Source organism: Leucoraja erinacea, chromosome 2 (genome assembly GCF_028641065.1).
Source record: "Leucoraja erinacea ecotype New England chromosome 2, Leri_hhj_1, whole genome shotgun sequence".
Taxonomy (NCBI): Eukaryota; Metazoa; Chordata; class Chondrichthyes; order Rajiformes; family Rajidae; genus Leucoraja; species Leucoraja erinaceus.
The window spans coordinates 117,580,481-117,596,924 of record NC_073378.1 but is presented as its reverse complement, the minus strand read 5'-3'; the positions used below and the strand labels follow the sequence as shown (position 1 = coordinate 117,596,924).

The window sequence follows — 16,444 nt, the reverse complement described above, 5'->3', positions numbered from 1 at the left end:
AGCCAATTAACCTACAAAGCTGTACGTCTTTGGAGTGTGGGCGGAAACCGAAGATCTCGGAGAAAACCCACACGGTCACAGGGAGAACGTACAAACTCCATGCAGACAGCACCCGTAGTCAGGATCGAACCCGGGTCTTCGGCAGCAACTTTACCGCTGCGCAACCATGCCGAGTGCAGGGTGATAAAATTGTTTAAATGGATTTGAGCAAGGCCTTTGACACTGTCCTGCATGGTACCTTGATACACTAATATTGCCATATCTGATCAATGTGAGTATAATACACTCATATTGCCATATCTGAGTTACTGTGTGGAGATATGGGGTAACGCCTACAAAACCAACCTACAGCCGTTATGCACATTACAAAAAAGAGCAATAAGAATTAGCAATAACGTTGGATATCATGAACATACCAATTTATTAAAAAGTTCCCACGGTAGACTCACGATACACACAGTGTATCGTGAGTCTTGCTTGGGAACTTTTTAACTCAGCGGGAAGGCAGCAGCAGATTGTCGCTCCCTTCAGTTTGACCCCACCTACACCACTCTGCTTCCCGGCCATGTGTGTAACCCCTTCCCTCCCCTCTCCAGTTCCCCGCCCATTGCACCGGCGCGGGGGCTTTGCACTGTCTTCACGTCGGTGATGCCAGCAGGTCAGTGCCAGTCACCGGAGACGTCAGGACCAACGGGACACCGACCCCCAGGCCCACTGCAAGCACGGAGATCCCAGAGACCCACAGCCAGCAGCAGCCCAGCCCCGTTCCAACTCCAGAGGAACACACTTCCCGTAGGGACAGAAGCTGATGGTGTGCATGGTACGTCTTGTTCTTGGGGTTGCAGATGAGGGGCGCAGCTCGGGCTGTGACGTCTCCGGCCACCCCCCTGTACAGGATCTGAGACAGGGAACTGTACTGCCCTTGCAGGTGAGTGGGGTTGTTTGCAGTTGCAGAGGGAGGGGGCAAGGGCAGTACAGTTCCCAGTCTCAGCTCCTGTCCAGGGGGGTGGCCAGAGACGTCAGGACCAACAGGAACCCACTCCCCGATGGGCCGCTACAGCGACAAGTGGCAGTTCGCCCACAGCCCGAGCTGCGCCCCCTCATCCGCAACCCGGGTTCCTCTGGAGTTGGAACGGGGCTGGGCTAGAGTTGCTGCTGGCTGTGAGTCTCCGGGATCTCCGTGCTTGCAGTCGGTGTCCTGTTGGTCCTGACGTCTCCGGCCACCCCCCTGGACAGGAGCTGAGACTGTGAACTGTACCGCCCTTGCCCCCTCCCTCTGCAACTGCAAACAACCCCACTCTCCTGCTCACCTGCAAGGGCGGTACAGTTCCCAGTCTCAGCTCCTGTACAGGGGGGTGGCCGAAGACGTCAGGACCACCAGAAGCCGCTCCCCGATGGGCCGCTACGGCGACAAGTGGCAGTTCGCCCACAGCCCGAGCTGTGCCCCCTCATCGGGACACCAACCCCCAGGCCCACTGCAAGCACGGAGATCCCAGATCAGCAACTCCAGCCCAGCCCCGCTCCAACTCCAGAGGAACACGCTCCCCGTAGGGGCAGAAGCTGATGGTATGCAAGGTACGTCTTGTTCTTGGGGTGGCGCAGCTCAGGCTGTGGGCGAACTGCCACTTGTTGCCGTAGCGGCCCATCGGGGAGTTGATTCCTCTGGAGTTGGAGGGACAGGGAGACACAGCGGCTTTTGAGAATGGTGGGCAATCACTTCCAAAGTTCTGCCCACACAGTCAGTACACCTCTCCTATACTTGTCTCCCGCACTAAGATTATCTCACAGAGAATGATCCCAGCCTAACCCTCCCTATTCTCTCCTATTCTGCAAGAAAAAACTACATTGAAGACTCAAACTCGCGATCGAGTAAATGCCGGGATCGAGGCACAAATTCGCGACCTTGCGGATACGAGCCGAGCACTCTACCACTGAGCCAGCCGTTAAAATCTATGCTAAAAATCTTCCAATCCGAAAACCGAAAAATTCCCAATTACGAAAAGTGTCTGGTCCCAAGGCTTTCGGATAAAAGGTTGTGCACCTGTACTAGCAAACTATGAAGGGCATAGATGGTCAGTCTTTCTCCACAGGTGGAGGAGTCTAAAACTAGAGGTCATGGGTTTAAGGTGACTGGGTAAATATTTAAAGGGGACCTGAATGGAAAATTTTTCACACCATCGCTGGTCAGCATATCAGATAAGCTGTCAGAGGTTGTGGTCGAGGGAAGTACAAACTGTGTTTAAAAAGTATTTGGACAGATACATGAACAGAGATGGATGTGGGCCAAATGCAGAAAAATAGCATCCGCGTAAATAGGCATCTTGGTCAGCATGAGGGGATTAAAGTGAAGGGCCTGGTTCCGTGCTGTTCAACTCTGACTTTATATTGCTAGTTTTCCTGAAAATGAAAAGATTTATAGTTATCTCTACAAAATCTATCCTGAATTAATGCACCACCACAAAGCTTTCATATCAGTACCTATTCAGAAGTCCTTTGATAGTCTTCCTCAGTCTTGCAAGTTCTTCTTTCTTTTTTGCAGTCACCGTTTCAGACAATTTACGTAACTGTGGAGGGATATATTTTCCAGAAACTGCGCTATCATTTGTTGTTCGGTCCTAGAGGAACAGATTGAACAAGTTAACTGAGTGAAATGTATTGTGTAGTTTTTATTCCATCCCACCTCCCCCCACAGTGTAATCAGGAACATTTTACGTTGAGCACAAAAAAGGATTCAATTATTCTCTTGAGGATAAATTGAATGTCAAGATACAAATATGTAATTAGCTCTCTAAATAGCAGAATTACGTAGAAATGTACAATTTCCAGAAGTAAATGTTGAAGAAGTTTTCACATGTTCCACTGACTCTTTGGGTTATTCCATTAATTCATTAGTCTCCCTTGAAAATAGAGTTCTGATGTTCATTTCACTCCCATTTTTATCTATAAGCACAATACACTATAAAACTATGTTCTCCTGGGATGCTACCTGACCCACTGAGGTGCTTGAGCACTTTAATTCTCCTCTAGCTCAAATGGTTTTATTGAACTACTGCCCCCAGAAACAAATGCTGGCATTGGACGGGATGGGACACCCAAAGGTACATAATAGTCCTGTGACAGATGCTGCTCTGATCCTCATCACCGGCCGATAGGTCAGGAGAGGCCAAACCTCAGCACCATTGGTAACTTCTGTCCATAATTGACTAATTTTGGAATGGCCCACCTGCAATTTGACAGCCAACTCCTTTTAAACCCAGGTGTTCCAGCCGGGAGGGGGCAACCTCCCTGTTCACTGTGTTCCCATTGCAGGTCTGGAAGACCGAGCCACTGGGACAAATCCAAACCCAACACCACCATGCTGTGGTCAAGACTGAGCTGCTGGGACAAGCCCTAGACAACTAGTTCTCCACTGAGACCAAAACTGAGTGGCCGGGTCACACCCGAGACCGCTTGTGCCTCTTACGTGCCCGCAGACAATGAGGGACTGTGCCCAGATGCTGAGGCAAAGACTAACCTGCCAGAACAAACCTGAGATTTGAGGCAAGCGTAAACGGCAGGGAGAAACCAGAGATTGCTGCGCCTACTTCTTCCAGCCCAAAGCTGAGCTGCCAGGTCAAGCCCGAGACCACAGGGACCTCCTCTCAAGGCAATGGTGAACTGCAGGGGCAAGCCTGAGATCACCATGTCTCCTCCTTCGAGACTAGGACTGCACTGCTGAGACAAGCCTGAGATCGTCAACACATCCTCAAACGCACACAGACGACGCCGGACAGCCTCACTTTGCTTACGTGGACTTTCTTGCCACTATAAATAAACTATATTACGTGAGTTCACCCTACTGCGAGTGTCAGAGTAGTCATTGTTGATCCTTGCCATCCCTGACGCCACTGTCCCTAACAAATCAACATTATAGAATTTTTACACATTTCTCTGCCCAAAAAAAACAAGATATCAGGAAATATTGGGCCAGACATTGTTGCACTTGACTGATTGTTCAAAGAAAAGCACTGTAATTCAACTACTTGTTCAGTACTCACAAATGTATGCAGATTGACTATGTGGAGGCACAATGCTGGACATCTGCATAGCTACGAAGCAAAGATTATGATGGTTTCTTCAGCAAAATGCTGGAGATTTTGTCTTCGAGCTATTATACCAGCCAGATCGGGAGGCCCTGAAACGCTGTATAGTTTATTCTCATGTGTACCCAGATACAGTGAAAAGCTTTTGCTGCGTGCTAACCAGTCAGCAGAAAGACAATACATGATCACTTCTGATTACTACGAATACTATATTGACTTAAATGGCAATTTCAATCTAGAAGTTAGGAAGAAAGCGGTAATCTCTGTTACTTTTGTTCATCATACCTTAATGCTTTTAACTATTTTATTAGCGTTGGAATATATTTTAAGCAAACTTTTATGATGTTTATAAGGCTCTGTTATCTATATATTTAAAGCAGCGCAGGTAGTTTTTAAATAGTTTCTGAATATTGAGATATTCAAGAGCTCTCAGATTTGAATAAGAGACGAGACTCTGGCCATAGTCTTGCCTCCAGTTAGGGAGTTCCATGGGTCTGGCTCCTTAGGGGGTACAATTCACACACTTCAATAACTTATACAACGTATACTTCAAGGGAGGCCAATAGAGCATCAAATACGATTAGCATTTAAAAATCTATCAAGAAGGTAAGGAGATTGAGGATTCATACATGAATTCAAATACTTCAAGAGGGAACCTCACATTACCAACTTCCCTACTCTTATATAAATCATTTTCCAACTCAGTCATGATGTACCCTTGATATAACAAGGTTATTTCCAAGAATGAAGAGGGCTGAGCAATTTAATAATAGTTTCCAAAATGAGGAGTTTTTTGGAAATAAATCAGAAGAGGGACTAAGTGAGAAGGCACCATTCATTTGAAAAAGTCACGAAGAAATATCTTTGCCTCGAATCTTTAAACAACGAAAATATTCAGGTGACTTCTGAAGGAGGATGGCAATGCTATAGGTTGATTGAGCATCATCAACTTAAAAAATTACATTTGTGAAAGATCCTACATAGCTATTGAATATTTCCATGATTCTGTGCTTTTTTCACATCTTCAGTTGCATCTTATTTTACTTACACATGCATTGTAAATTATTGGAACCCGTCTTGCTTTATGGTTGAGCCAATGACCATTGCACCGTTCAAATAAAAGTGGATAGTTGCCGCAGAGGAAGAAGCATGCCTGTTAAAGAGGCCAGGATTTCCTTTAGACTGCCCTATGTCAGCACATGCAGGCAGAATTTTGGCCAGGGTTTACAAAGGAAGATTGAAGGAGGACACAATCCTTAAAATTCCCTGCAAGAATATGCAAACTAAAGTCATCAGCTAACAGGCCAACATTTCAAGCATTGAAGATCTGGTTACACACAGTCAGATTTTCTGGATGGGCTGTTTTATTCTCATGCCTCACCCCAGACTCCTGAAATAAACAACATAACGCAAGATCTAATATGAGGCCATTCTAAGTGGACTCAGAAAAATCTAAAATATGTTAACGTTTCCCCAAAGAAAGGCAACATCCCTAACAACTCATGGGAATCACCAGTCTCTGACTGTCAAAAGTCATAAGGGGACAAAAGGAATTATTTGAGATCTTCAAGTCCATGCACTGAAGTATATAGAGATGGTGTGCAAATATTGATGATGTGCAACACTTCAAACTATGACATATCCCTGCCAAACACATCCAGCCCTATCTACAGCCCTCAACTGCATCCACCTATTACTTGCCAGGTGTTGTCCTGTTCATTCTTCCCCCCCACCTCTTACAATCAACCTGAAAGAGCCCCAACCCAAAGCATCACCTATGCATGTTCTCCACAGATGCTGCTTGACCTGCTGAGTCGCTCCAGCACTTTTTCCTATCTATTACAAGATCTACAGTTCCCACAGTCACCTTCTGTCAACTCAGAACCCACAAATCCAGAGAAGAAACAAATCATTCTTGATTGTGAGGGTAGACACAAAAAGCTGGAGTAACTCAGTGGGACAGGCAGCATCGCTGGAAAGAAGGAAGGGGTGATGTTTCCATTTGAGACCATTCTTCAGGCTGATGTCGGGGGAATTGGGCGAGACAGAGATATAATGTTGTCGGAGACAGTAAGACTGGTGGAGGAACTGGAAAGGGGGAAAGGATGGAGAGAGAGGGAAAGCAAGGGTTATTTGAAGTTAGAGAAGTCAATGTTCATACTGCTGGGGTGTAAGCTACCCAAGCGAAATACGAGGTGCTGTTCCCCCAATTTGCGCTGGGCCTCACTCTGACAATGGAGGAGGCCCATGACAGAAAGGTCAAATTGGGATGGGAGGGGGAATTAAAATGCTGAGCAACCGGGAGAACAGGTAGGTTAAGGTGGACTGAGCGGATTGCAGAGCCTGCGCTTGGTCTCGCCGATGTACAGGAGTTGACACCTGGAACAGCGGATACAGTAGATGACATTGGAAAGACTGGCAGGCAAGTGAACCCGTTTCACCTGGAAAGGCAGTCGGGACTTGATTGTGAGGGACTGCTGAAGACTATGTTACAACTATGCACAAAATGTAATTAATGGGAGGACATTCACTGTATTAATTCTCAAACAACTTTTTTCACTGCAGCATAGACAGTAGAGGTGCTGTCTTGGATTTAAAACTGATTTGGGTGAGGTCGGTGTGGAGTTTGCACCTCCTCCTTGTGATTTTGTCTCTTTCTTTCCACATTTCAAATATGCGCGAGTTAGTAGGAAAACAGACCTCAATAAATTGCAAGTGAGTGGTTGAATCTGGGAAGAGCTGATGGGATGTGCAGTGAAAAAAAAGGGATTAATTTTAAATTGGTGCTGCTTGATGGTTGGCACAGATATAGAGGGCCGATAGACTTGCTTTTGTGCTGCATCTGCCCATCAAAATCAACTAAGGTCAGTGAGAGAGAGAGGCGAATCAAACTTAAAGGAACCTGGCAGGACCTCACAAAAATCTGCAAAAACAAAAGGATAAGATCAAAATAATGTGTGAAGTGCATGACGCAATACAAGGAGGCGATGGAGCTTAGCAACATGGTGTTAAGACAACAACCTCTCAATGCCAGCAAGACGAAGGAGCTATGGTATTGAGAAAGAGTAGTGAACATGCCACAATCAGCATCAATGGTGCTGAATTGCAAATGATAGAGAACTTCAAGTTCTTCAGCACAAATATCACCAACTATGTCCTTAACGAATCATATTGAAAATACAGACAAACATCTCCACTAACCTTTTATTGATTATAAAAAGCATACCATCAGGTTGCATCACAACTTGGTTTAGAAACAACTCATCCCTAGATTGCAAAAAAATTGCAGGGATGTAGCTCGGTCCATCACACAGACTCAATTCCCCACCATCAACAACACTTCTACTGTCGGGACAAAACACCCAACATAATCAGGAACATTTTTCAGGCACTCTGGTTATTCCCTCCTCTCCTGTTGGGTAATTTAGAGGAAAGTTTGAAACCACTAATCACCAGACTCAGGAACCTGCTAATAGATAACTGAACAGTCCTTCCATAAGAAGTCCCAATCTTCCAATCTACCTAATTGTGGACATTGAACTGTTTCACTGTAACACTACATGCTGTAGACAAAATTCTGCACTCTGGTTTTTAATCTCTTTGCACTACCAATTGTACTGGAGTACGGCTTGATTATACTTGTGTAAAGTACGATCTGATTTAATTGGATAGCACACAAATAAGTTTTCACTGTAGCTTGGTTCACATAATAAATCAATACAATATAAGTATGAAGATCAAATTGAGTAAGAATAGTAGAAGGAAGAAAGGATAATTGTAAGAAAACAGAGTTAGATCCAAAAATCAGGGTGAAGAGTTGTTCAACGCAAAGACCAAGGGAAATTGAAACATCACAATTTGAAATTATTGCTGGACATCTTGAAATATTTCAAGGGGAATACCCAGGCTATTTTAAAATTAGGCAACAACTTGCACAACTCTTGCCTATTCTGGAAATACATTAACGGTATTAAAATACCCGTTCTGCTTCAAGTGCTGGTTGACTTGGCTGCGAACTTTCATCAGCATCATCGCTGGATTGATCAGACTCCTGGTTGCGATTTGCTGTTTCATCCATCTTCCTACTTTCCTCCCTCACAAAGTCCACGTCTGAGGGGCACGAATCCTCTTCGGAGACCTGTTGATCGTCGGACTGATCCGGATCACTGTCAGCCTGATTCATAAGCTCCTCTTGCAATGCACCCATCTCATCGTCACTCTCTTCATATAAACCTGACATAGCGGTGGCGGCGCCGGGCTCTACAATCCCCAGGATGTAATCCAGGCCGTCCCGGGTGAAGGCCTGTGGGATGGTAGTTTTATTTTTACGTTTGTTCAATCCCAAGGCTTTTTCCAGCCTCTTGATCTCCTTCTCCTCCTCTTGGTTGGCCTCCAGTAAGCCCAGTCTCCGGATTTCCTCGTTCATGACTTTGGCTGGGGATCGTCCCTTAACTTTCCCTGCGGATTTGGCTGAGACGAACGTCGCTTTTCTCTTCGGACCCGTCTCCTGGCAGGGCCGAGGCCCCTCGTCCTCTGCCCCGTTCGTTTTCTCCTTTTGAGCCGGCGTTTTCACGCCGCTGCCCGGGGTTTCCTCGGGACTCGGGTTCAGGTGTTTCCTCTGATAATAGTCTCTCATCCGGCGCTTCTTCAGCACCCTCCGCTCTTTCCTCATCTCCTTCCGACTTTTCGGCTTGTTGGGACCGAGGCCGGAGTTCTGGAGTTGAGCCCTGTCTTGCTCTGGTTTGGTCTCCGCCGTTTCCACGAAGAGCTCGATGGCTTCTTGAAAGCGCTTCAGGTCGGTGCCGCTCCGCGATCTCTTCCCCGTCATTGCTGCCACACAACGAACACACTTCGTAGCCTAATTGTTTTTTTAACGCACCAGTAAATATTGATTCGTGAAGCTTACTACCGCTGTCCCACGTAGCTTTCTCTCCGCCACGCACAAACACGATTTAAAGCTAAACTCACGGGGCGGCAGCGGCCGCGAGCGCCGCCATGTGCAATTTAAAAAACAAATGTCGTTGTCTGGGTGCATCCAAACTTGATTCCTCAATAAGCACCGCCCCTCTTATCGATCCTGCATCACGATTGGTTCGGTGGCACCCGGTCGCCAGCGAGTGCCAATTCCCATTGGTGAATGTTCACGTCAATCATCGTCGTCAGCTTGTTTCTCCGGTCCCCGCCCTCCCGGTTCCCAACAAGTTAGGTTGAGGTCACACCCAGCCTATCGGTGGGCGGGATGTAGCGGGGTGCTGTCATCTCCCGGGACCGGCTCGGCCAATGAAGGGTGTTGTTACTGTGTCGAGGGCTGCCGTGGTGTCGCGTCGTGTCGCGCAGTGATGAAGGCAGAGGGAGCGAGGATGCGATGGTCTGTTTGAAATACGCTGCAGCCGCTCTCGTTCCTCCGCTCGCCCGCCTGTCGCATCGCCCCGAATGTGTTCACTTCCAAGTCATTAAGTCAGCCTTTGTTGTTTTCTTTGTTATCGCTCTTAAATGTTAAGCTTCAATGAAGGATGGACCCTGACGATGTGACAATCAGAGAGCAAAACTTTCACAGCCAGGTCCGGGAGTACATTGTAAGTAGTTGCACCTGCATCGTCACTGCGCGGTTTGGCTTTGCTTTCGCCAATATCTCATGAATAATCATTCATAAAGGGCGAGATATATATTGATGGCTGCTCCATTCCTGGTCATTTTGTTCAGATGGTTCTTTCAGAGTGGAGGCTTCTTGCTTTTTAAAAAAAAAAATGATGTACTTGATTATCATTAATGGTTTTGTATTTGCTCATGGTATGAACAAGAGTGTGAGTAGATCTCGCACCATCTGTTGCAACTGTGCTGCTTGGTTGCAGTGTCTTGCAGGTTGATATGTTCCTTTTAGATTACGCGCATCCTGTGTTAGAACGGTTCACTATTCCCCGCCCTCCCCTGTTTTCGTATAGCGGTGTTCATAAAGCAGAACTATGTTGGATAGTTTTAATAGAATAACGATCCAGATATTGATGTACCTGTTGCAAACGTAGATTTTATAGTATTATTCTTTTAAATGGGCCTAAAGTATTGTGAGAAGTAAACGGGAACTGGGTTGACCGAGAGGTATTGTTGGGTTTATCAGATTGGAACTAGCGTTTATTAATTGGTTAGTTAATACAAATGTACTTATTTGTCACTGACTGATCAGCTTTATACTGCCTACTGTTACTGTGAAATTTCTTACAAAAGGGTGTATTTTTATTCTTAGCATTTGCCTTGCATGGATCTTTGTTATTATTTTGCTATTTCCACCATTGTTTCTCAAACTAACTAGTTTATTTTCTTTGTTTTTCAAATAAGCTGGTTAATTTTATTATCACAATACATTTAAAAACATCACTTGTTTTATCAACATCACAAATAGTATTTGAGATATTGATAGAAATGTTGTTCCCTCCATTAACAGGTTTGTTGACAATTTGTTTATTGGATGAATATTAACTCATAATTGAATTACCAGATGGCTCCTTTGGTAAGAACGAGTGATGTTTTTTAAATGCGATCATGCTTTATTTGTCATCTGATGGATTTTGAGTATTTATAATTTGTTTGCAGTATTTCAGATACTTGCGTAAATAAGTTATTTAAAAATCTTAATTTAGCCTTTTCTCATTTGATGAACCAGAGTCTTGTTGGGAGTTTGTTTTTATTACACTTGTATGTTCCAAGAAAATTGGTTGCTCCATTGAATGCTGGTTGTGATTCTTGTACAAAGGTGTTTTTTTTTGTAGGGACAAAAATAGGAAAAAGGGTCATCACATGTGTCATAAATGTCAATGTTCACTGGAGAGAAGGACGTGGAAGATGGAGAATTCAGAAGTGTGTTTAAATAAGCAAAATAAATGTTTTAAGACATTGGAACTCCTTAATGAATAAGTTTATTGGCCAAGTATCTACACATACAAGGAATTTGCCTTGGTGCTCCGCTTGCAAGTAACAACACGACATGCATTAAACCATATAATAGAACATTATAGTTTAAACATATGAATGAAACAAAATACCAGAGCAAAAAGAGGCTACAGACTTTTGGTTATTGAGTAGAGCTACTGCTCGTGGGGAAAAAAGCTGTTTTTATGTCGGCTGTGACTGCTTTTACCGTCCGGAGTCGCCTTGCAGAGGGAAGTGCTTCAAAGAGTTTGTGACCAGGGTGAGTGGGGTCAGATATCATCTTACCCGCTCGCTTCCTGGCCCTTGCAGTGTCCAGTTTGTCAATTGGGGGTGGGGTTACAGCCAACAACCTTCTCAGCTGATCGAACGATTCGCTGCAGCTTCCGGATGTCATGCTTGGTGGCTGAGCCAAACCATATCCTTGATGGAAAAGGTGAGGACAGACTCTACGATGGCCATATAGAATTGGACCATCATTGCCTGTTGCCTGTGGCAGATTGGGTTTCCTCAGCTGCTGCAGGAAATACATTCTCTGTTGGGCCTTTTTTGACTGTGGAGTCAATGGTGGCCCCCCATTTAAGGTCCTTGGAGATGATGGTTCCAAGGAACTTAAATGACTCCACAGATGTGACTGTGGTGTTGTTGATGGTGATGGGGGGGGGGGGGGGGGGGGGGGAGGGGAGCTCTCCTAAAGTCTACTACCAATTCCACTGTCTTAAAAGCCTTGTTCCAAGATCTCTCTCGAGTTTAAAAAAAAAAAAATCAAACTCGTGGTAAGCACGGAGAATTAACGTAGCGGGTACGTCGGTGCTCTGGGATGTCTCTTAGCGCTAAGCGCTAATGGGAAGACTCGCTAATGGCAGGTAAGCACGGGAAGACTCGTGAAGATTTTTCAACATGATGAAAAATGTCCACGAGATCCCTGAATACTAACGAGTGGCCATTACCGTAAATCTCCGAGTTTGAATCAGGGCAAACTCGGGAGAACTCTTGGAATGAACTCGTACCATGGGACAGGGCTTTAAGAGGATTGAGTTCTAGGTTGTTATGAAGGCACCAGGACGCTAGCTGTGTCACTTCCTGTCAGTAGGCAGATTCCTCCTCATCCTGGATCAGTCCAATCAGGGATGTATCCAAAAGTTCATACATCCTCGGGGCCTAACAGAACTATTCCAGGATGTTATTAGTAACAAAGGAGGAGATGTTTGCATCATTATTAGCCTCTGGCGATGTATGCAGAATAGTAAATCTTCCTTTGTTCAGAGGGCAGTAGAATATGCAACAGAAATATAATCCTGCAAGCCTTCAATAAAAATGAAGAAATAATTGGGAAACATTTCAACAGACAAGATACAAGTTCACTTGGAAAGGTGGGGACTGAACAGGAGTCGTTGGCATGATTTTGTGTTGGGGAAATCTTGTCTCAAATCTGGGATTTTTGCAGAGGTAACTAAGGAAATTGAAGATGGGGTGCTGTTCATGGTATGCATTGACCTTTAACAAAGGTTTTGCCAAGGCCATGGTGATTTCGATAATTAAAGCACATTGGATTGGAAGTGTGTTTGAAGTAAAGGTATCCAAAATTGGCTAAATGGTAAGAGGCTCGATGGTAGTGGGGGAAGACTAATTAGGTTAGAAACCTGTGACCAGTGTGTACTGCAGGAATTAATGCTGGACCTTTTGTTTGTCATGTTTATCTATAGGGTCGGATTTAGATGAAGAGAGGCCCTAAGCTATTTCACTTGTGAGGCCTCCCCCTCCCAATCCTCCACCCCCACGACTAGAAGACCATGACTACCTGACAGTGACAGTGTGACACTTTTAGATCCTACTGTATGTTGTCATTAAAAAGTTGCTTTTAAAATGCACATTGGATTCACTGCGGAGCAGGCTATGCCTTACCTGGATCGCAGTTTGAAGTTCTGTAGTGTTGGGCCTGCTGCTTCAACATCATGGAGCTGTGGTTTGCGGAGCTCCCAGCCTCGGGCCACGCTGATTTCAACATTGTGGAGCCCTGTGATCCCTTTGCGTGAATCTCCGCCCAGCTCAGCCTGTTGGCTTCGGGAGCCACGGTCTCCGATAGGAAATGGCCGATTTGGAAGTCCAAGCCGCTGAGAATGTTCTCCCGTTCCGACGTTGGATGGTGACCCCCAAATTTAATTGTACCAATTGGTGCATGTGACAATAAGTGTCTCTTGAACTGAATGTGGAATATTAAGAAATAAAGAAACTACAAATACACTAAGAGCAAACATGTTTTTTTTCTCGCCTTCATAGCAAAATCATCCAGAAGTTCACCAAGATCTGTTTGTCTATGTTTGTCACTCTCAATGCACAGAATGCTCAGTGCAGACAACCTCTCTTGAAACATTGTGGACCTTAATTATTTTTTTAATTCTTTTGAGTTTTGAAAAATACCTCTCTCCCAAGCAGTTGGTGACCATTAAGCTAAGAAACAGCCGCAAGATTGCTTCCATATTAGGGAAGGCCACCTGAATTGTTTCCTTGTATATTTGATAAAGGTCTGTATAGGGCAGAGAGTGCTCTTCTGTATCCCTATGACTTTGTCTCACGTACGAGTGAAATTGCAAAAGTTCATCAGTAAGTTTCAGGTCAACATCTTCTGGATATGCTTCCATCAACAGTTCAGTACCTTGCTGAATTTCTTGCTTAGATGTGGTCAGATTAGCAAGAAAGGAAAACTGTTGTGCAACTTCACTATACACAGTGCCTCTTTTAAAATTGGTTTCAAGTGCATCTAGTATAGGAATAAAGGATTTTATCCTAAACTTATCTCTTGAAGAGTTTATCTAAAGCATCAGGACCATGTGCACTTCCATCAATTCTTTGCCATTTCCTTACTCTTTGTCTCCCTGTGACAGTTCTGTAGTTAACATCTGGCAAGGTGGCCTTTGCTTGTTGTTCTGTATAATAGTTGGGAAATATTTCTTAAAGAATTGTTCCTTATTGACAATTATATTGCAAAACCTGATTCAAATCTGCTTGAATGAGGCTAACATAACTAAACAAACGGGTTCACTTCTTAATAAACAGACAACTCACAAAGCCGTTTGGTAGACCAATTCAAAACTTTACTAATTATTGGGACTATGTATAAACACAGCTGTAATTTCTACATGGTGAAACCAAAATGTATAAAAATGACCTTTATTAAAATCTGACAATGTGCACTTTAACCACATGTGATTTTTTTTTTTCTCTATTACAGTCTAAATTTGTGGAGCACAGAAGCGAATAAATGGGTCTTTGTCCCAAATATTATGGAAGACACTGTATATTGGTTGGGCCAAAGAGCCCATTTCTCTGTTGCACAGCTCTCTGACTCCACCTAGGTATTGTAAAGGGACAGATTTGCCATTTAAAATATAAGTAGAAAATGTTGGTTCTGAAGTCTTTTTTGGTTTTATCGGTTAATCGGCGGTAAAGCAAATATTTATTGTCTTGATGCAGACGTATCGGTCTTTTCTTACTCAAGAAATATTCAAAGCTGATTTTTCAACACTACACCTGAAACATTTCTAAACCTCCTTGCTTTTGGATTGGAAATTAAACTTGGCTCTTGCTATCAAATCGCCTGAATTGAAATTCGTATGCCAACAATTTCTGTTTCATTTTTCTGTTGTTTTTGCTTCTAGGTGGACAAATATGCTTTCCAATCCTGCCTGCATTCTGTATGTTGAAAGCCAGGCTTGCCAAAAATCAAAATTTGAAGCATTAAAAATGGACTACTAAAGCAGACAGAGGCAAATCTGATACTGATGGTTGACCAGAGTTGCAAGAGAAGCCGTGGGGAGATTAGACTTCTTTGCTTGATCAACGTTAGATATATGGAAGAAAATTAATGGTATCAAAATGAATCAATGGAACACATTGCATCATTACTGTGCCATTATCAATTGGACTTGGACAAGGTACAACCAAATAAACGAATTGTTCTTAATCAATTGGAAAAAACATTCTATATTTGATCAAGGCAATGCGTAGTTGGACGTCCTGAACCTTGTTTGAACAAAGATTGCAATGTTTCTGTACCTGGATGATAAGGCTGTTCAAGAAAGATTTTGGTGTATTGTAGTATATCAAGGATTCCTTCTTGGCTTGAAGCAGGCTATAAAGCAAATTACAAAAACAAAATTTGCACAGTTGATTCGGATTCCACGAGGAAGCTAATGTTTTTTTTTTAATTTGTGGAACAGTAATGTATTTGATTTTGAATAATTGCCAGAGGATCTTAGGACACGTTGATTCCCAGCAGTATCAGTAATTGCTTCGGTAACTATTTTTTGATTTTTGTGAAGAGTGACTGGAGCACATTAGATGGTGAATGAATGCTTGAGGAGGAATATGGATAAAACTGAGTGACTGCCGGAATGTGGAAAAGTGTGAGCTCTTCTATTTTGGGGTGTATAACAGAAGGTCAGGTAAATGGTGAGCAATTGGGTAGTGTTGGTGTTCAAAGGGACCTGTATATGCACATGCACCAGTGATGGCAGGCAAATGTGTAGGTGAAGTAATAGCAAGCAACTGGGAGGGCAAAAGGGTATGTAACATTAGTATCAGGTTGATTGAAGCAGCAAGGAAGTCTTGTGATTGTAAAAGATCTGTTAGTCCTGGAGTATTGTTTACAGTTGTTGATTTCCTCCATGTAAGGAAAGATGTACTTGCCGTAAGTGGGAGTGCATCAGCAATTTCACATGGCTGGTTTGCTGTAAGAAGAGGAATTGAGTAGACTAGGATTGGATACATCAGAATTTGTAAGATTGAGATGAGTCTAAATTCTGGACAGGCTCGAGAGAGGGTGGATATTTTCCCCAATTGAAGAGTCTAGAACTGGGGCACCATTTGAGAAAAGGTCAGCTATTCATGACTGAAATTACATTCTCCCACTCCCTCCCAGTCGCAACAAGGACAGAGTCACCATTGTCTCCCCCTTCCCCCAGTTGTAACAGGGACAGAGGGGGGAGAGAGGGAGAAGAGGATGTGAGAGGAGGGGGGGGGGGGAGTGAAGGGGAGAAGAGTGGAGCGGGGTGGAGGAAGAAGGGTAGGGGGGGATGGAGAAGGAGGGATGGGGCGGGAGGGGAGTTCAGTCTACACTCACAGAATCCATCCCTGTTAAAAGTTAGAGATGGTGATTGGATCTGGAAGTGGATCAATACTAAAAAGAACTGAACCTTTCAGACATTTTTCATTTGCACAACTGATTTTATTGTATTAATTTTAATATAAATGTTTAAAATCCATGCATTGAAGAATATTTTACTGCCCATCTGTGGTCCCTATCCCTAACCGGGCGTCACCCACAGGACAGCATACGTCAGGGTGTGACGGGTCGCACAACACGATGAGACACCCAAATGTCGCCCCTGGATTTTGAACATTCCATTATTTTCAGGCTGTCACCCAAAATGTCGCCCAAG

General features: G+C 44.1%; 2 protein-coding genes across 5 annotated transcripts in view; one reads left to right on the top strand and one right to left on the bottom strand.

Annotated features, from left to right (window-relative positions):
* nom1 (nucleolar protein with MIF4G domain 1) overlaps nucleotides 1-9,131 on the bottom strand; it is a 46,161-nt gene extending 37,030 nt beyond the window's left edge. The window contains exons 1-2 of the mRNA XM_055664392.1: nucleotides 8,062-9,131; nucleotides 2,479-2,615 (exon numbers count right to left, since the gene is read on the bottom strand). Coding sequence (XP_055520367.1) covers nucleotides 2,479-2,615; nucleotides 8,062-8,910 — 986 coding nt within the window. The 5' untranslated portion in view covers nucleotides 8,911-9,131. The remainder of the gene's footprint in view (nucleotides 1-2,478; nucleotides 2,616-8,061) is intronic.
* Nucleotides 9,132-9,361: 230 nt separating this feature from the next.
* lmbr1 (limb development membrane protein 1) overlaps nucleotides 9,362-16,444 on the top strand; it is a 175,962-nt gene continuing 168,879 nt past the window's right edge. The window contains exon 1 of one of the 4 annotated variants that reach the window (XM_055664422.1): nucleotides 9,362-9,658. In XM_055664422.1, the coding sequence (XP_055520397.1) occupies nucleotides 9,596-9,658 (63 nt within the window). In that variant the 5' untranslated portion in view covers nucleotides 9,362-9,595. The remainder of the gene's footprint in view (nucleotides 9,659-16,444) is intronic. The other 3 variants (XM_055664412.1, XM_055664404.1, XM_055664431.1) reach the window with 3 other exon arrangements.